The sequence below is a fragment of the Typopeltis vanoorti genome, chromosome 2 (assembly GCF_054136105.1).
Source record: "Typopeltis vanoorti isolate ZY-2024b chromosome 2, IOZ_Tvanoo_1.0, whole genome shotgun sequence".
NCBI lineage: Eukaryota > Metazoa > Arthropoda > Arachnida > Uropygi > Thelyphonidae > Typopeltis > Typopeltis vanoorti.
In genome coordinates, this window is record NC_143550.1 from 108771415 (window position 1) to 108793647 (window position 22233).

At 33.3% G+C, this 22233-nt stretch overlaps 1 protein-coding gene across 5 annotated transcripts in view; it reads right to left on the reverse strand.

Moving 5' to 3' along the window:
* Positions 1-22233, reverse strand: part of LOC150109321 (Na(+)/H(+) exchanger beta-like) — a 489491-nt gene that overhangs the window by 219350 nt on the left and 247908 nt on the right. For all 5 annotated transcript variants that reach the window (XM_090412496.1, XM_090412499.1, XM_090412495.1 and 2 more), the window contains 2 exons: positions 14775-14884; positions 1934-2009 (listed from right to left, as the gene is read on the reverse strand). In XM_090412496.1, coding sequence (XP_090268622.1) covers positions 1934-2009; positions 14775-14884 — 186 coding nt within the window. The remainder of the gene's footprint in view (positions 1-1933; positions 2010-14774; positions 14885-22233) is intronic.

The window sequence follows — 22233 nt, forward strand, 5'->3', positions numbered from 1 at the left end:
ATATCTGAAGGTGATGGTTGATAAGGACTTGAAATTTCATGGACATTTTGCTAAAATTGTGAGAACAACACAGCAGATTATGAGAATGATGAGGGGAACACTGACTTATAGAAGTAAAGATGTTATGATTCAATTGTAAAGCTTTCATCAGGCCACATATGGATTACTAGGCACGGATTTTGTCACTTGGGTTTTCAAAAGGATGATGAGTTGTTGGAGAGAGGGTTCAGAGATGATTTCTGAACTAAGCTGGTTTCTGGTCTCGGGAATGGAATATAAGGATAGATTGAGAGAATCAAATTACAGAGCCTTGTGGATGAGTTAGTAAGAGGTAATTACCAGATTAATGTGCATGCAATTTTTCATAGAATATCTGGAGACGGTGGAGAATTATGGGCCATCCTAGAAGCTGTATAAGGTGGATGTGAGCAAGAGGATGAGGAATAAATTTTTTTGCATAGATGGTGGGTGAATTGGAATGCATTGCCTGAGAGTGTGGTGAGTGCAGGAACAGTGAATGCATTGATGTTAAAGTATGATGAACTGTGCATGTGAAAGAAAGTGGGACCTCCTACAATGAGTCCCTTGACTTCATGGAGAATCTGTTGATGATAATAATAATAAATTGTCCATTTATCCACTAGAGTATGTGATAATCCTCTCTGCTCTCACTTACAATTCATTAGATTGCATCTTATCCAGTTCTTACAATAAATATATTATAGATGTTATATATTTATTGGTAAAACCAAAAATTTGACTAAGTTCCCTTTCTCTCAGAAAGCCTTTGACCCATCCACTCTCAGTCTTATGTCCTTTGAACCAATGGTAATACCCACTGGGATTATCTCCATGATTTGTAAATTTTTTCTTGGCCTGATTACTGCTTTCACACTTCTGATTCAAACAATCTTTTTTTATTTATCCCCCTACAAACACTGACATAAGAGGTACAAGAACCTATAGCACATTAGTGCCGTTGTGAATCCTACCCATAATATTACAGCCCATCATCAGTAATGACAATAGTTAATTATAAGGTAGAACACAACAATGGATTGATTTGAAAAAGTAGGAGCCATGTGATGTTATACATAAAACAATACAATGTTTTAACTGTGGGAATATTGCAATATTAATTATTCATTAGCTGTATTAAAAAAAACTGTAGTGATGTGTGTGATTAGAATAAGACTTTCCCATATCTTAGATAGAAAGAGGCAGTCATTCTACTTTAAGTTCAGATGGTGAAAGAAAGAGCTGAGCCTTACTTCACCATCCAAATTTAAATCCAAATAACTTCCTCTCTCTCTCTATTAAGATATGGGTTCAGAGACAATTGACTATGGTGGTTTTTCTGGTCTCTGGAATGTTGAGTACGAAGACACATTGAAGGAATGCAATTTGCAGGGTGTAGTGAATAGAAGGAATTGTGTGGGGGGGGGGAACATGATCAAGACATAAGTCAGTAAGGAGTTATTGCCAGATTAATGTAGATCAGATTTTTCATAGAATGAGTGTGAACATGGGGAGAAAAAAAGGCCATCGTTGGAAGCTGTATAAGGAGGATGTCAGCAAGGAGATGAGTAAATTTGTCTGAAAGTATGGTGGTATGGAGTACTCCATACCCACCATACTGAATGTATTTAAATGACATTATGATGCACAATGTGTGTGTGCGTGGACCTCCCACAATGAGTCGTTTGACTCCATGGAGGTCTGATAATAATAATAATAATAATTTTCACTATTTATTTATTTTTCAAGTAACTTATGCAGGTAAGTAAGTGCATACTGCTATCAAAGAATTCTTTATCCAGTGATTCATAACAGTTGTATTTTGCACATTTTAATATAGTGTACTTCATAGTGCACCAAATTTGCATTCAGACAGTCTATTATCTGCTCAAGATATAAGAAATTACTTTCTTACCATTAAGTAGTGACTCTCCAAACACAAGAAAATACAAAACTTTATTAACCCCAACTTCCTGGAAAATGGAAAGAACCTATAAATGCAATATTACAAAATTGTTATAATGTCTCATCTATTTTTAAACTACAAATCTGAAAATGACATCTCTGAGTTTAAAAAAAAAAAAAATATATATATATATACAGGGCTCAACAAATTATGCAAACCCTACTCACTACACAAAAACATTTACTTGCTCAAGACACCTCAGTCCCATATTTTTTATATGGGATAATAAGTCAAGAGGACTTCTACATAAATGATTATGTGCTGTATCATGGCTGGAGAAACTATTTTTTATTAAAAAATATTCTATTTTGTTCAGTCTTCAGCTACTCACCAGCTAACAAAAACTTGCCATGAGCAAGTGGGCAAGCATATTTGTCAAGCCATGTATGTATATGTATATGTATTATATATGTATCATTCCCATGTATATGTATTATGTATATACTGAGGGATCTGGAAAGTTCTGATAAATACTTGGAACAAAAATGATATTAAAGCAACTGATATAACCAAGAAAAAACATTTTAAAACTCTTTAACCCCCATGTTTCATCAAATTGTAATAATTTGTTCTTTTTCTTTTAGGATATATAAGAAGACATAAGATTAATTAATTTCTGTTCTGTTGTTTATCCGAACTTTCCAGACCCCCCCCCCCCATATATACACATGCACATGCATTCAATCCTAGATCATGCAGATATTGATGAAAAGGAAGCACACAGTATACAGCATACTTGTTATTTTATTACTAATTATTCAAAACATATGTACTAACACAGAAATATATGTAAAAAATAAATCTAAGCATTATGAAATTATATTCCTTTACCTAATTCCACTTTAAACTATCTATTAGAAACAAAATTAAAATGGTTTGATAAATTTTAATTTACATATATAGAGCTCTACAACATGATGACAAATTTATGACAACAGCTTGCATACATCTTTTGAACACAAAAATTAAGCACATATCACAAAAAGCCTCCATAAGTGGGGCAGTGGCCACACACTAATATGGTCATGAAATTCATCTCCCACTTTAAGACAATTAAAAATGCGCATGCCTGTGGTGGGATTTAATCCTATAGTCTGTTGGTTGGAGGACGGATAAACTAACCACTTAGCCAACCAAGCCGATAAATTTAATTTGCCATCTTCACTAAAATTTGTGCCTAAATAGCTGAAATGTTTTACTTGTTCTAGGTTCTCTATTCAGGATGCAGTTGATGTTTTCAATGTTTCTTCCTATTTTTTAATGTCTTTTTATTGCTGGTTTTCATACCAAATTTATTACAGTTATTCAGCATTTTTGCAGTATTATTACAGTATTTCCTTCAATTTAGTCATAGATTAAACTGAATACCTATTTCAAATTAATAAACTGAATTCAATTTAGTATAGTGCACACTTGTACTAGTTTTGTTCAGGAGCATAACATCATTTATATAAAATAAAGAGCTGAGACTAGCATCTCCAATTTTTATACAAGTTTAATGACACTTTCCTTCATATATGATCAATACAGGTAATGAATAACAGTGGAGATAATGTGAACTACTGTCTCACACCTGATTTAACCTCAAGCCATCCTGTATCTCCTTCAATTCTAACTGCTGACATACTACTCAAATGTATGGAACATTACTGCTCGGTATAATGTTCCAGTTTTTCTTTTGGCACCTTGTCAAACACATTTTCCAGATCTACAAAACTTAAATACAAATCCTTGTTATAATTCCCATGATTTCTCAACTATTTTTCTTAAAATGAAAATCTAATCCTGACAACCTCTATTTGGGTTGAACCCAGCTTACTCCTTTTCAAAGTTTCCCTTAGCCTTTTCTCAAGTATCTATCTTTTTATAAATCTTACCAGGAACACTCAGCACAGAAATTGCTCTAATTCTCATATTCAGCTTTATTCCCCTTTTTACAGATGAGAACTACAAGAGCTCTACTCTGGAATTTGCTCCTCTGACCAGATCCTCTGAATTATGCAGTATAGCAATTGTAAAATTTTTTTACCTCAATATTTCAGCATTTCTGATCAAATATCATTTAATCCAGATGTCTTTCCACATTAATAGTTTTTAATTTTTTTTCTACTTCAAGTATTGATATGTACTGCTGACTTCATTTCTCTTGAATGTTTTCTACCACTTTAATACCATTGCTTGTTTCATTTAGGCAATTTTTTCAAAGTAATTACTCCAGACATTTAAAATATCTTTACCTTCAGTTTTCATCTCATCTTTATCATCTCTGATTCCTTTTACAGTACTCTTTTTTCCATTTCTGAGCCTTTTTTTTTTTCAGTATCCTCCAGAATATTTTGAAATCTTCCTGATATTTATTTTCTATGCTCTTACTAAAGTCTTCCCATGACTTGTTTGGCTGTCTTATACATTGCTTCACTTTCTGACATTTTTTCTCTCAGAACACATGCCAACTTACTTGTGCTTGCCAGGAACTTTCAACACACTTTATCTTTTTTCATTGGTTGCATCTTTAACTTCCTATATCCACCATGGAGTTCTCGTTTTTTATTTATTTATTTATTATTATTTTTTTAATGCTTGCAGACTACTACACCACATGCCTGGCTGGCTGAGGGTCTGCTACTGAATATCATAGGTTTGGTTCTAGTATTCAAATTATATAATTTTTTTTGAATAACGTGTATTTTAGTTTGCAGTTCATCTCCGAAAGCTACTCAACCTTTATTCTTTTAGAAACATTTTTTTGTACATTTTGCTTTTGCTCATTTTATTGTGATATCCTGTCTTATTCTTCCATTTATTAAAAATATTGCTTAGGTATTTGAAATTCTCAACTTCATCTATACATTTATTCACATGCGGAATTTTTTTTTCATCATCTAATGCTACTATAGCAATGCATTCTGAATCAGAAACATAGATTTTTGTCATAAGTTTTGTGTATATACTCAAATTAATCAGTCTTTGTGGTGCTTCAGGAAGCACCACAAAGTTAGATTATACTCCTAAAAAATATGGCTGAAGATCTGATTTGTTCTCTGCTAGATGAATAACATCACTAGTAAAGTTTAGATATTTTATTCTTCTTCCTCCAACTCTTATTCCAATATAACAGTTCTCTGGAGTTTCATTTACAGCATACATTAACTGGTCAAAAATAGCTCGACACCGACACCCCTGCTATGCAGGGGTGTCGGTGTCAATTTGGATATGGCTACATACATCACAACCATGGCTACATACATCACAACCATGGCTCGTACATGTATAAAATGAAGCAAATGGTCTTGCAATTTTCCTTTACAAACAAACTGAAAATGGGCATTCCTGAAGAGATTGGTGACTTTTGATATTGATGCAACTACCCTGATCAACTATAAGTGATGTTATTGTGTAGTGAAAATTCCTAGGAGCAACAACAGCACAATCGCAACTGGGCAGGCCACATAAAATCACAGAGCAAAACTACCGAATGTTCAAGCATGTAGTGCAAAAAAATCACCTATTCTTTGTTGAAACACGTGCTACCAAGTTAAACTTAAGTTGTCATGTTTTTCTGATTAATGTAAGACCTAATTTCAACATAATCATTCCACTCTGAGACAAAGTGGAATAACTTTCACATATAGAATGATCCTACCAGGAATATATACTTCCAACATGCTTCTGCTGTTCCATCCAGTATCACTTCTTTGACACAATGAGGCAACTTGCAGGGCTTGGAGACACACATTATATAATCATTATATAATTATTAAATGACTGTATGATTTCATATGATTATAATTATATAATCATTATACCACTATCATCATCATCATCGTGTGTATCAAGGATTTAGGCCTAGCATGGCCTGTTCCCCTTAGAAGTCATCATTGCATCGTTTAAGAGGACGTCCTGGTTTTCTTTTTGCTAATGGCTTGTACTTTAAGGCTTGTTTTGGTAATCTTTCTGTTTTCATTCTTTGAAGTATTCCATCCATTTATGTTTATATTTATTAATTTTTTCTATTACTGGTTCTTGATTTAATTCTTTCATAATTTCTTCGTTTCATTTCTGATTAAATAGAATATACTTTGCAGTTTTTCTCATAAACTTCATTTCTGCTGTTATTAATCTTTGTTTGTCTTTTTGTTTTATAGTCCAGATTTTGCTTTCATACATTAAGATTGGTAGGGCTAATGTATTGTATACTTTTAGTCTGGTTTGTTTTTGAACTAGGTTTGGTTTAAATATAATTAATTACACCTGTTATTTTTAAATATTTTGCAATTTTTACATTTATATCTTTTTCATTTTCATATGTGATCATACATCCTAGGTAGTTAAATGAATTCACCTGTTCTAAGATCTTGTTATCTATTACTATTTTAGTTCTTGCTGGATCTTGTCCTTTAAAGGCCATAGTTTTTGATTTTTCTGTTGATATTATCATACCATAATCTCTGGCTATCTCATTTAGATCTAAAATAGCTTTCTGTAAGTTATTTTCAGAATTTGTAATTATTATTTGGTCGTCAGCAAAAATGAGAGTATTTAAGTTCACTGTAGGAGAAAGTTTAATTCCTTGATGTAAATTTTTATTCCATTCTATTATTATTTCATTTAAGTAAATATTAAAAAGAATTGCTGAGAGGTGACATCCCTGTCAGACCCTTTGGTATATCTCTGTCGTATATAATAGCTTGTGATTTAATCTTATTTGTATTTCATTATTTTCATATATACTTGTGATAGCTTTTAAAATATTATTTGATATTTGTCTTTCTTTTAATATGTTAAATAATATGTTTCTTTTAACTTTGTCAAATGCTTTTTCAAAGTCAATAAATGCAATATGTGTTTCTAAATTGTATTCTCTTCTTTTCTCTATTATTAATTTTAGGCAAAAGGCGGTCTATACATGATCGTGCTTTTCTAAATCCATTCTGTACTTCTAAAATAAAGTTTTTGGAATATTTCATTAGTTTGCTATTTAAGATTCTGCTATATATTTTGTAACAGGAATTTAGTATACTGATACGTCTACAGTTTCTAAGGTCATCTCTATTACTTTTTTAAAGATAGGAATCACAATTGCTTTTTTCCATTCTACTGGGGGGGGGGGGATACCAGTTAAATAAATTTTATTTAAAAATAAAAAGAGTCTTTCTTTGAATCTTGTTCCTGCGTATTTATATAGTTCTGAACCTTGCTTATCTTCTCCACGTGATTTTCCGTTTCTTGTTTTTTTCAGGCTGATTTCTAATTCAGCCTGAAAAATATTTGTCTGTCCACAATTCTGTGTAGTAATTTAGAAATTCTTCTAATTGCAATTCAGTGTTTAATTTTATGTTTTCTTTGGTATCTGCATTCAAGTATTTCAAAATCTTATATACATTCGGTCTTATTTTATATAAATCATGTTCTAAATTAGAAACAAATTTGTTCCATGATTCTCTATGTCTTTTTCTGACTTCTCTTTTAGCTATGGCTCTTATTCTTTTATATTCTATTTCATCTTCTAATCTTTTACTGCTTAACCATTTGTGATAGGCTTATTTTTTCTTTTTGATTATTTCTTTAATTTATCATCCCAGATCTTCAGTTTTTTCCTTTTATTGAATTTTTTGGTCTTTCCTAAGCTTTCATTTGCTGCTGCATTTAGTATCGTTTTTATATTAAGCCATTCTATTTCTATGTCTTCATTTTGTTTTATTTTATCTAGATATTGGTTAATTCTTTGTTCATATAGCCATTGTACATTTGTGTCATTCAATAGTTTAGTTTTATAAACAAATGTTTCAGATTTTCTTTTTGTTCTTGTTACTTGTAGCCATTTAGGTGGTAATCTTAATTTTATTTTAACAAGGAAGTGGTCACTGTTTATTTTTCATATCCTCTGTGAACTCTAACATCTAGTGAAAATTTTGATGTTTTTTTCATTTAATATAAAATATTCTAATATTGATTTCCATCCTCTTGCTGCCCAAGTATATTTATGTATGTCTTTATGTTTATAGAAGGAATTCATTATTTTCAGGTTATTATAAACTATAAAGTCAATCAATTTTTTACCATTCCTGTTTAGAGTATGTTCTCCATGTATTCCTATATTATTATTAATTTTCGTGTTTCCAATTCTTGCATTTAAGTCTCCTGCAAAAATTACGTAATCATTTTTATTTATTTTATTATATATGTTTTGTAGCTGATTATAAAAATCAATATTATCCTGTTCTCTTCTTTCTTCTGGGGCATATAAACCAATTATTGTTAAATAGCCTATCTATTTTTATTCTAGCTTCTATTATTCTTTCATTCCATAATTTATAATGTTTTAACTGTTTGGAAAGGGAGTTATGAATCCAAATCATGACTCCTGCTTGTGCTCTTTGGTCTCTGTCGACTCCACTGTATATCACATTAAATTTTTCAGTTCTCATAGTTCCTTTTAATTTCTTTTTTGTTTCAGTGATTACTGCTATTTTAAAATTTCTTTCATTTAATAGTTGGTCTAATTCTATTTCTTTATATGCTATTCCTCTTACATTCCAGTTTGCTATGTGTATTATATTTTGTCGTTTCCATTTTTGTTTTACCTTGTCCATTCCAGGGTCGTTTTCCATAGATTCAATCCAATTATCTTTTTCTATCAGCTTACAAGTAGAATTATGTTCTCCATGTAAGGGGACTAGCCTGACGATGGAATAGTTCAGTGGTAGGGCTGCTACCTTAAGGCTTCTGAACCAGTCTTCTTCCAAATTTAAACCCAGAACCGGCGCTAGGGTCTTTGCCACCGCATGCAATTTCTATCTAAGCGCCCCTGTAATGATCCGGGCATGTGTGGTTCTTTTACGATAATAAAAATTTTAATTATTTGACAGAACAGCCACACGGTTCGCTAAATGTAACGAACTGTGGGTGTTGACTAGGCAGAATAATCGTTAAAAACCCGAATATTCAAAAAATTCTCAAAAGTTAAAGCAAATTTTGATAAAGCTACTTTACTTTAATCGTTGAATATAATGATACAGGGATTATAGCCTTCTCACTGACCCGAATGGCTAACAAAATTAAAATGAATTTTAATTAAAGTTAAAATTTATTTGAACTAAAGTTTAAAAAATTCTTGCATTTTACAAGTCACTAAATTCTTAGTAACTTATAAAAATTATTAAATTTTTTTTACAAGTGGAACTATCTTTTAGGCAAAATAAAAGAAACTCGAGATAGATGAGAAAATAAGAAAAGAATTCAGAAATAATTAGAACATTTAATACAAGTATTTAAAAAATAACATCTTGACAGAATAACAGAAAATAAATTAAATTACATAAATATATTTGAAATTTTTTTTATTAAAATTTCAAGGTTTTTGATTTCACATTCACAAAATTAGAAATAATGGTCTTAACGTCTAATTCCGCACATATATCATTTTCGATAGCTATTAACGCCAAACTAACAAGCCTTTTTTGTGACATACTTGTTCTTCAGTAGGTTTTAATCAATTTCAACTTGGAAAAGTAACGATCACCGCTCGCAACACTAACAGGTAAGGTTAATAGTATTCTTAAAGCAATTGAAAATTTAGGGAAAGATAACTCATTGGACACAATAAAATTAAGAATATCGAAAGGGTTTTGAATATTTAAATTATCCTTCCGAAAAATATCCCGGAAAGCACATAACTCGTCATATAGTTCAATTGCATTTACGTATTTATTGTCGCCATCCTTCAAGAGAATCTCTAAATCGTCACAATTTTTTCGTAAATCTTCATTATTAATTTGTAGTAATCTATACAAGAAATTGAAATTATCATAATATGTTTTTAGTTGTTCAAAACGTTCTATTAACGAAAACATTGCAACGTCTAGAAGTGTATAAAACACATTCCCTCTAAATTTATCTTCTGGCAATTGTGGTGTTTCGTCATGATGCTCATAGTCAAATTGCCGTGTCTTCTTTTTTCATCGAACTTCCATACCAGTTTTAAATTCTTGTTCTCCATCCACCCTCTTCACTCAGTTCTTTTGCCGTTTTTAGAACTTCTTTAAAATTTGTATCTGATCGATACTCTTGTAAGAATATTTTCAAGTTTTCGATAGATTCTAAAGCAAGTGTAATGTTCATATTTTTGTCTTGAAGCATTTTACTCACAAGGTTTATTCTGTTAAGTAAATGATGCCAAGTTATAAGAGAGCAAATAAATTTGTAGTCCTTTATAATAAAGAACTTTTATTATTAAAAGACCAGAAGATAAATGATAAAATATACAAAGAGCCAGCAAGTTTCACTAGCCACTGTCTAGCATTTTCAAGGCTGAACTGGTGTGAAAACAAATGCATTAAGTTACATTTCAAACATACACTTTAGTAACTGTGGCCGTTACATTTGATTATTCTGTTTGAAGGCGGGCATGTGTTCGAAAGCTTCAGTCAGATTCCGGTACATGACCACGTGTTGTGTAGTTTTTTGCATATTGTAATTCTGTCGAACTGAGAGAAATGATGAGATTTTTCCATATGTCTTTAAGAATAATACCCTGATTTCTATTTAAATTATTGCCTGTGCATAGTACCACAGCTGCTTCTTTTAAAGTTCTGTATCTGTAGTCATTCTCGATGTAAGGCATAGAACTGTTTTTCCAATCTATAACGTGATTTGATGTTGAGAAATGATGAGCTAAACCAGAAGTGATGATTCTATTATGATTGACATCCCCCACATGTTCCTTCTGTCTTATTTCAAAACTTCTAGAAGTCTGACCAATGTAAGAAAGGCCACACGTGCATGGAATTTCATATACTCCAGGACATTTGAAGAAAGGTACCTCATCTTTAGGTGATCTTAAGATTTGTCTGATCATGGTAGTTGGTTTAAAAACCACTCTGATGTTATGAGCTTTTAACATTCTCGCCAATTTTGTGGAAACTGAATTAATATATTGAATGACAGCTGTAGACACATATTGGGGCACCGTAACACGTTGTTGGTGGTTGTCTTTAAATAGCCATTTGTTTAAAATGTTAGAAGGGTATCCATTAAGAGATAGAGTGTTAGCTATTAGTGACAGTTCTCTCTGCACATCTGTTTCTTTTGAAATAGACCTTAAGGCTCTATTACGGAGCATGTGAATGATGCTGTGTTTTTGTGATCTATGACGGTTGGACGAATAATGTAGATATCGACCAGTATCCGTGGGTTTCTTGTAAATGGACAGTTGGAAATTGTTATCTTCTCTCCTCACCAGGATGTCAAGAAAAGGAAGTTCTTTGTTCTTCTCTAGTTCTATAGTGAATTTGATCTTATTGTGTAGTGAGTTGATTTTGTTCAGAAACAAAAGGTTTTCCATGGTATCTTTCCAGATGATGAACACGTCATCGACATATCTCCACCAAATTGACAGTTTTGGTACAATGGTGGAAAGAATATCCTTTTCAAGTTTTTCCATAAAAAGGTCTGCACATGGTGGTGACAGAGGACTACCCATGGCTAGACCTTCCAATTGTTTGTATACAGTGTTGTTAAATTTGAAGAAATTTGATTTCAGGCAATGATGAAACAGCTGTGTGATGTCTTGAGGTAAAAGATCTTTCCAATATGTGTCCACAGCTGTCATTCCATATATTAATTCAGTTTCCACAAAATTGGCAAGAATGTTAATAGCTCATAACATCAGAGTGGTTTTTAAACCAACTACCATGATCAGACAAATCTTAAGATCACCTAAAGATGAGGTACCTTTCTTCAAATGTCCTGGAGTATATGAAATTCCATGCGTGTGGCCTTTCTTACATTGGTCAGACTTCTAGAAGTTTTGAAATAAGACAGAAGGAACATGTGGGGGATGTCAATCATAATAGAATCATCACTTCTGATTTAGCTCATCATTTCTCAACATCAAATCACGTTATAGATTAGAAAAACAGTTCTATGCCTTACATCGAGAATGACTACAGATACAGCACTTTAAAAGAAGCAGCTGTGGTACTACGCACAGGCAATAATTTAAATAGAAATCAGGGTATTATTCTTAAAGACATATGGAAAAATCTCATCATTTCTCTCAGTTCGACAGAATTACAATATGCAAAAAACTACACAACGCGTGGTCATGTACCGGAATCTGACTGAAGCTTTCGAACACATGCACGCCTTCAAACAGAATGATCAAATGTAACGGCCTAACAGTTACTAAAGTTATGTTTGAAATGTAACTTAATGCATTTGTTTTCACACCAGTTCAGCTTTGAAAATGCTAGACAGTGGCTAGTGAAACTTGTTGGCTCTTTGTATATTTTATCATTTATCTTCTGGTCTTTTAATAATAAAAGTTCTTTATTTTAATACATCAGACCAAATATGTACAATTGTAGTCCTTTATTTTAGCACAATGTTTGTGCTTCATGCTGAGTTTGTTTATTAAAATTTTCATTATTTAAAATTTCAAAAAGTGCATCGGAAATTTCTCCTAACTGATATCTTAGAGGGCTGATTGCATTAATTTTACTTTCCCATTACTATTCTGATGGCTGTTTCAATGTTAAATTTTTTACGAACTTTAAAAAGATTGCCCAACGTTTGTAAGAGAATGAAAAGAAATTGCATTTCTTGAATAATTGCAAAGAAACTAATTGTATCTGCATTCACTTTGGCTGCATCGTTAATGATTATTTTTAGAGTATAAGCAGCACATGGCACGTGAAAAGCTCGAAGATTTTTGTTCGAAAGCAAATTTTGGAGCCAATATTTTTTCCCTTTCATATTTGTCCCATTGTCATACCCTTGACTTCGCATGTCTTCAATGAAAATGTTCCATTTTTCCAGTTGTTCCATTATTGTTGCACATAAACCACATACTCTGGAATCTGATATATCTGCAAAACCTAAAAAGTTTTCCCTGAGCTTGACAATTCCATTGTCACAGGAAACAAAGCGAATAATAATGATCATTTGTTCGGTTTTGCTTGCATCAGGTGTGCAGTCTAAAAATATGGAATAATCAGGGGTGTAGTCCTAAAAGTGTCAGGGCTCTACCTTGGAAACAAAAATCTAGAGCATGAAGTGCAGCATTATTATTATTATTGCAACGGCCATATGGCAGAGAGATTGCCTTGTTTTCTGAAAAAAAAAAAGCAGCAAGCTGTTTTTTGACTGAAAGCTGGAAATGCATTATAAGTCTCATTCTTATAATTTATTATAATGAATTTAAAAAGTTTGATAGTTTTAAAGAAGTACCAGGGCGTCACCCAAGCGTGCCCTGGCCCGACTACACCCCTGGGAATAATATTTAGATTTTCAAATTGATAATAAAATTGTATCCCTGATTGCGTTACTCAAAGTTTCCAATATTTCATTTTGACTGTCTTTACTCAAATAGTGTAGTCTATTCTTTTGTTGTAGGGCCCTTTCAACATTATTTTCCATAACGGGATCAAACTTCGATAACAGTTCGACTAATTTTAAAAAATTGCCATTATTCCTTTCATATAATTTATCAGATGAACTGCGAAAAGCTAAATTTTGGTACCAAGGAATTTTATTATTTCAATCAAGCATTCTAAAACACTCGTCCAATGTTTTTTTTCCATTTCATACATGCTTTGAGTCTGGCAATCAATAGTAGTTTTGTTTATTAAATTTTTATAAAGTTCCTTTCATTTTAAGAAATTTTTCATGTGAGTTAAACTAGTCTCATGTCTATGCAAAGTTGTACTTACATTTCTCCAATCATTATAACCTTCTACAGGACTACTTGACTCAGTAGGTGCAAAAAGTTTGCAACAAAAGCAAAAAACAGAATTTAAAGTTTTGGAATAAATGAGCTCTATTCTTGGCAGGAGCTCCCCGTTTTCCATTTTTCTATTATCACTGCAAAATTGTAAACAGCCGGCTGATCAAAGAGGCGGCAATATACAATTTTTTTTTTTTTTATTCGGTGTATCCGGCATTATTTATTTTAATATTGATTATTCTAAGAATTTTTTTGTTTTTATGATAAAAATTTTGTTTCTTAAAAATGAACCTATGAACCATGCCTTGGTTTGTGCCCCCCTTCGTAGCGGCGCCTGCATGCCCGCTTCCGCTGGCACTGTTTAAACCCATAGGAATAGGAGGAATAAGATATACTGAAGGAGGAGGGAAAGAGTAAATTATAGAAGAATTATAGTAAGGTTTACAGAGAGGGCATAGTTGTATGGCCAGAAATGCAAAGACTCGCATGGCACTCAACCACTGTCCTCTTTAAACATGTTCACTGCCTGCACTCTAACTACCCTACAAGAAAAACATGCCATGCTCCAACCACTCACCATACAAAAAACTTATTTCCTATCCTCTTACTTTATTTCTCTTTTTCACAACTTCCAGAACATTTTGTCCTTGTTCCTTCCCTTTATTCTACAATATAAAAATTTTTCCAGCACCCATCTGGCAAATACCTCTCAACAACTTAGATGTCTCAATCATATCATCCCCTTCTTTAATGAATTAAAGAACTTATTACAATAATGTTCACTTACAAAATTTATGTTAATATTCATAAATCTCTAGGGATATTTTTGTGATGATTTATAGTATTATATTTAACTCATACTGCAATTGAACACAGTGCTGTCCACAGTTCATCACATAAGCAATTCCAAATGTGGCAGGCTACCTCCAGATCATTCTGTATTGAACCGGGTCAGCTATCTTTGAAGTAAAGTAAGGAAAGACAGACTTCTACAAAATTCATAAGCTAACACAATATTAATGACAATGAATTCTATATATGTATAATATGAAAATTATTACTTACTGCAACCGGATCTACAGCTGAAATAAGAGCACTGAAAACAAGGCACTCGATTATAGTGATGTTTATTGTTCCTAAAGCTCCTGCTGTTGCTAAGCCATATAAAGTTGGTCCTAAAATGTAACCATTACTTAGAATAAATTAGAATATCTTTACCTAAGTGAAATGCAAACATCACATATTTCCATAAAGTAATAATATTGAAAGGGGATAATTTTATACAGAGTTTTATCTGTTTAATTATATTATGCCAATAAATGTATTTTATGCTTCTTAGAGTTATTCACTATTGTTCTTGCTTTCAGTAATAGTTTGCAATAACTACTTATACTTTACTATAATCCATAAGCAAAAGAGAGTACACTGGTCAACAAGGATGTTATAACTAAGATCACCACTTATGGATTCCATTTATTATTGTTATTATTATAATTATACGGTATCTCCATGAAGTCTGGAGACTCATCGTGGGAGACCCACACTAATGTTTATACACACAAAACCTATCACACCTCTTCTTAAACTCATCATCAGGGCACTCACAACAAATTCTGGCAATCCATTCCACTCATTCACCACTTTCCATACAAAAAATCAACTCCACACATCCTTACTAACCACACTCTTACACAACATCCATGAATAACTCCTAGTTTTCTGACTATTTGTCATAATTTTCCTTTGCATCATTTTTATAAAACCTCTTTATTATCTTATAAGTTTCTATCATGTCCCTTCTTATCTGCCTATCAACTAAATTTTGTAACCAACATACCTTCAACCTATCCTTATAGGGAGCATTCCACAGACTTGTCACCAGTTTAGTCACGCATCTCTGAATCCTCTCTACCACCTGCTGATCACCAAGTAACCAGGTGACCAAATCTGTGCACACTAGTCAAATGCAGCCAAATCATAGCCTTATAAAGAGGATAATAGCATCCCTATCTTTACTTTTTTTTTTCAACATCCAAGTAATTCTTTGAGCTATTTTACCAACTGTTGCAATATGCCCTCGGAACTTCAACTCTCTATATACCATTATCTCCAAGTCCCTAGCATAATCAATTTCCTGCAATCCAGTACTATCAATGTAATACACAGTGTGCAACCTTTTCAACCTGAAGCATATAACTCTACATTATGCAACATTAAATTGACAATCATTATCCTTTGTCCGCAATGCCAATTTATTCAAATCATTCTGCAGGATATTTACATCACCTTTATCAACTACTGCCCTCCACAGTTTTGCATCATCTGCAAACAACTGAATATCCCCCTATATCACTGATATACAAATTAAAGAGTAGTGGTCCTAGTATAGAACCCTGAGGTATTCCACTAATCACCCTTATTCTTCAAGATTCCACTCCATCATATAATACTCTCTGGTGTCTGCATGTCTGTCAGCCATCCCTCCCCTATCCATGCTACTAGCTTCATATACATTCCCATTTGCTCTAACTTTTGTATTAGTTTTCCATGTGGTATTATGCCAAATGCCTTTGCAAAATCCAACAGCATCATAGGGTAGCCATTTCCTTCATCAAATCCTACTGTCACTTTATCATAAAATGGAAATAAATTACTAAGACAGGACCTACCCTTTGCTGCCCACTGTAGAGTATTGCATCCTTATCCACCCACTGTTGGATTTTACCTTTAACCAGCTTTTCCAATACTTTAACAACCGCTCCTAATATATTAATTGGTCTGTAGTTTGCTACTTCTTTCTTGGAGTTGTCTTTATGTAATGGAACTATCTTAACCTCTTTCCACTCTCTTGGAACCTTGCCAGAACTGAGCCTTAGATTGAGCAACTTCATCAGAGGCAATACCAATTCTCTTGCACATTCACACAGTGCACAGGCTGACATTCCAACCAGTCTTACTGCTGTATTCACACTGATATTTTTCAATATGCTGAACATCTCCTGTTCATTTACCTCAATTTTTACATGCATCTCTGTCACATCAGCAACTGCAAAATCTCCACCTAGATGATACACCTTTGCAAAATGATCACTCAACAACTCAGCTATTTCTCTTGGTTCTGTCGCATTCCTGCCATCAGCATTGATTAAGGTCATCCTACCATAGTCATTTTTCTTCTTACTTGCTACATAACAAAAAACCTCTTTTGGATTTGGCCTTTCTTACCATATTATTCATCCTTCTTGCTTGCACTTTGTACTGCTCAGTGCTTTTTTTTATTTTATTTGCAACTCTTGCTTTATATCTCTGCTCATCCACTTAACTCCCCTCCCTGAAAGTGGGGGATTAAGTGGATGAGTAGATTCCATACCCAAGATCAGGTTTATCCTCCTGATCTCGGGTATGGAATCTGATACTGCTTCTCTGGAACAATCTCTGTCCACTTTCCATGCACGGTTGATATTCTTTCCTTGTAGCTCCTCAAGCCATAGCACTGTTCCAAGATGCTTCCTAAGTCTGTCATAATTACCAGCTTAATAATAAGTTCAAAATTTTAAAATATAGAATTTAAAACTGGATCTTGTTTTTTTTTTTTTTCGAGCACACACCAGTGTTCTTTGTTACAAAGCACAAGCTTGGCTTTTTTCATTGATAAAAATTTAATAAAATAATCATAATTCTTAAATTTAAAAAAAAATGCATTTTGCTAAATCAATATAAGCAGTCAAAGCTCAAGTACTTGCATATTTTACTATGTTTGCAATAGGTGAGAACACTTATTGTAAATAAGTGTTCTCACCTATTGCATATGTGTGTGAGCATGCATGTATGCAAGCATCCTTGAGATGAGAATTGAAAAGATCAAAGAATACTAAAAATAGTTTCATAGGTTTGAAAACTCTAAATAGGAAGTCAATAAAGGTACAAAGATATCTAAGAGACCTAGAGGATAGTGACAATTTATAGATATTAATAGAGACATCAGGAACAAGGATAAGAAGCCTTTGGCATTTGGCAACTAATGCATTTTATAAAAATATAATAAATCACAAATATATTTAAAAAATAATTTTCATGAGCAAAATTGTATAATCCTGGGAATTCCCAGAATTAAACCTTTATATTTCAGTCTTGGCAGGAGATATCTAGGGTGTTGTTCTGCCTGTGGTGGTGGTGATGCTCATAGAGGAGATGGCTTCTCACGATTTGTTTAAAAGCAGGAAGCAGATAGTCAGTTGCTTCACTCAGTGATAGTGTTATGAAATTTTGAAGGAGGTAGAAGAGATGAATGATCTTAGAGTAGCAATAAACAGGGACCTGAAGTTTAGGGTCACATTACCCAAATAATGAAGATATCACATTAGATTATGGCAATGATGTGAAGGACATTGACATGCAGAAATAAAAAGATTATGGTTCCATTGTGTAAAGGTCTTGAACAGGATTCATTATATTACTGTGCTCAGATGAGTTAGTCATCTGGTTTTGATGAGGACAAGGATATATTAGAAAGGGTGCAGAGAAGATTGACTAAGACAGTATCTAATGTTTCGAATGTGAGGTATGAAGAAAATGTTGGTAAGAGGAATATAAGTTGGTAAGAGAGTTGTTATCAGGTTAATGGGGAAGAAACTTTCATAGAATAGGGACAGGATGGAACAAGATGATATCACTAGATATAGTTTCAAGTAGGGTGTGAAGAAAAGGTTCTTTGCATGGATAGGTCAGAATAATGTATTGTCTCATAGTGTGGTGAATTTGGACATGTTGAATGAGTTTAAAGGATGGTTTGATGAATTTTGTGTGTGATAATGTTACTTCCTTCAAGGTGTCTCCATAGAGGTCTAGTGTCAATAATAAAACTACAAATATATTTAATTTATTAAATAACTTAAATCATGGTTTAAGGTTTGAGAGAAAAAGAGAGGATTTCCCCAATCAAGCATCATCTGCAAATTCTTAATTTGCAGATGATGCTTGATTGGGGAAATCAATGTTCATAGAGCTCTGATGTGATGTTTTTACAAGAGTTTTTTTTTTTTTTCAGGGACTTTTTCAAGGCATTTCAAATCTTCAATAAGCAGAGTAGTGGATCCACAGGCAATGAAATTCATTTTCCTCCTAAAGTCATTCATAAACCATGTTACAGTGTGATTCAAACTCACTGCCTGGTAGTCAGAGAGCACAGACATTATCCACTTGGCCAACAAAATCGTATGGTTTGACCACAGGAGATGACATGAAGTGTATTGTACTGGTGGAACTTTGCTCTAGGAGGTGGATGTGAAAAGAGATCTGAGAGTATTGGTAGATAGTGGGTTGAAGTTTGGGGAACATATTGCAAAAGATGTTAAATGTTTCTCATGAAAAACTGCTACCATAAAGTAAAGGAGAATGCACTGACTAGCTCCGTCTTGATTTTTGTGCATATGTTAGCGCTAAAGCTCGAAAGCCGTTAATGTGTACATTACACAGCTAATCTGCAGATTAACTGATTTGCTCCGTTAACGTGCGGAATCAAGAGTTTTCCGCATTTTACCTAGGTAATGTGCACATTAACGGCTTCCGTATCGTTAAAGTTCAAAAGTTTGTTTCTCTCATTTCCTTTCCCTACTCCTCCCCCCCCTCTCCCTCCACTTTTAGTTTGGTTTTGCCAGTGTCATGTGTTTTGCAAATTCATTTCCTTAATTGTAATAATATTTTAAACCATTTGATTCTTTGTATTATAGTTTTTTAATTGATTGATGATTGATTCTATCAACTAATTTGTTGATTGTTTGATTGTATTAACTTGATTCTTTAGATATCGAAAAATAAATAACATTATATTAATTTAAGCATACAGAAACATTGCTGTTGTTCCAGCAAAGATCTTATTTTCACTTTAACGAGTGCCTAGTAGGTAATGTGCAGATTATCTAGGTAATTTGCAGATTACCTAGGTAATTTGAGAAATGAAACAATTTTCCGCACATTAACGGATCACCCTAGTTAATCTGCATCATACCTAGATAATCTGTAGAATAACTGATTTCTGCACTTTAGCGGTAACACATATATCCTGTTATCTGGATAGGCGGATGATAAGGAAACATTATGAAGTTAAGAGGCAAGTGATTGAACTAACAGGACTATGGAATGTTGAACTCAAGGATAGACTGAATGAATGTAATATGATTGAGGCATACAAGTTGATGAGCAGAGCCTTTGAGATATATCATCATCATCATCAGCCATTTTCTGTCCATTGCTGGAAGAAGGCCTCCCTCAAAGTTCTCCACTCATTTCTATCTTGAGCTTTTCTGTGCAACTGAATTCCAGTCATTTCTTTAATCTCATTCTTCCACCATCTCTTTGGTCTTCCTGTAGCCTCTTTGCATTTCTGGGATACCATTCAGATATCAACTTTGTTTATTTTTGAGGTGCTACATCTTGCAATATGACCTGCCCATTGCCATTTGGATCTTTTAATTGCAGTTATGTGTCTCCACTACTGTTGATGATAAATGATAATGCAGGCATTATTATTTACAACTAAGTTTGTAAATAATAAAGTTTGATGAGGTCACTTTTTAAATAATGTATAGTGTAGCTTTTTATCATATAACTGTGCATAATTTTTTCATGCTAATTACAAGTGCCCTTCAGCAGTGTTTGTTGTAGGAATTTTATTTGTATTTTGTTACTTGTTTGTTCCTACTGCTTCTGCTTTCTGAAAACAGTGTCTGTAAAGAAATCACATAGCAGATTAACATTGGTAGATAGTCATGGAAGCACACTAACAGCTGCAAAAGGATATAGTGGGTTTATTGAATGACCACTTTATCAGTGTATATCACACTGGTGTAAATGATGCTGTGCAACATGTAGAAGGGATGCAAGTATTAGGAGGATTGAAAGTGAAAGAATCAGAGGTGTATCAGGTGTTGATTGGGTTAGGTGTTAATAATGCTGTAGGAATGGATGATATATCACCACATACTTTTAAGGGATGTGCACAATTAGTTATGCCCTTGACCTGGTTATTCACTAAAAGTCTTCCAGTGGGCAAGGTTCCCAAGGAATGAAAGAAGGGAAAATAGTACAACTCCACAAGCATGGTTCTAGAACTGAAGTTTCCAATTATAGACCAGTCTGTATAACTGCAGTTATAATCAAGGTGTTGGAGAGATTGATTAGGAATAGAACACAAGATTGGGTTGATGAATATAGTATTCTTTATGATAATCAGCATGAATTTGTAAAGGGTAGGGCTTGTTTTAGTAATTTACTTGCATTTTATAATAAGGTCACAAGCATATTAGATAAGGAAGAATCGATTACAGTGATATTCTTGAACTTTGCAAAAAAGCATTCGATATATTACCACATGATATGTCAGTGTAAAAGTTGCAGAGGATGGGAATAATTAGTATATTGGTTAGATGGATTGGTGACGCTCTCTGAACAATACTAGAAAGTTGTGTATGATGAAGCAGTGTCTCAAACAAGAAGGATAATCAGTGACATGCCCCACGATTCTGTTCTTGGGAAAGACTTGTTTGTAAATGATATATCATATAGACTGACTGGGAATCTTCAGTTGTTTGCTGATGAAGCAAAGTTGGGGAGAATTATAAGGAGCACTGCTGAAGTTAATTCCCTTCAGAAGGATTGAAGAGACTTTTGACTTAGACAAAGCAGTGAGATTGTAGTTGTAACATTAATGAGTGCAAGATGTTGCATTTGGGGTACAGAAATATAGGGCTGTGTATTATATGATGCCACTGTACTGCAGGAAGTGCATGCGATCAAGATTAGGGAGTGATGGCTGACAGTAGAGTGAAGTTTAGAGGCATAATGCAAGTGTGCACATTGTAGTGCTGCTATAATAAGAAGTACACTGACATATAGGGATAAGGAGGTGGTTCTGCCACTGTATAAAGCACTAATGTGACTGCAATTGGACTATTATGCTCAGATTTGGTCACCTGGTTGTCATTGTGATGTGGAAACATTGGAGACAATTCAGAGATAAGCAACTAAGATAGTATCAAAATTCAGGAATGTTGGCTATAGATAAAAGTTGAAAGCTGTGGATTGCAGAATTTGGTAGACAGGAGGAAGGGAAGTGATATGCTAGAGATGTTTAAATTAGTGAATGGATTTTATTAGATTAATCCAGAGGGGATTATAAAAAGAGTAGAAGGCTAGCAGGGGAGATCTCTTGAAGATATCTGAGAATATCTCTTGAAGTTATTTAAGAGTATGGTGAAGAAGGATGTGAGGAGTAGATTTTACATAGAGAATTGTTGTGAATGGGGAATGCATTACTAGAATATGTTATTGATGCAAGGAGTATGACATATTTTAAGATTCAGTACAATAAAAAATGTTGTCAGTTGTGAATGAACCTTCATGATGAGTCTACCAACTCCACTGAAGGTATAATAGTAACAAAAATAATAATTTGGTTGAATAAAGTTATGGAAATTTATAAGATGTGATAATGATGAGTATGTCTCTTTAGGAAGATGTTAAATCT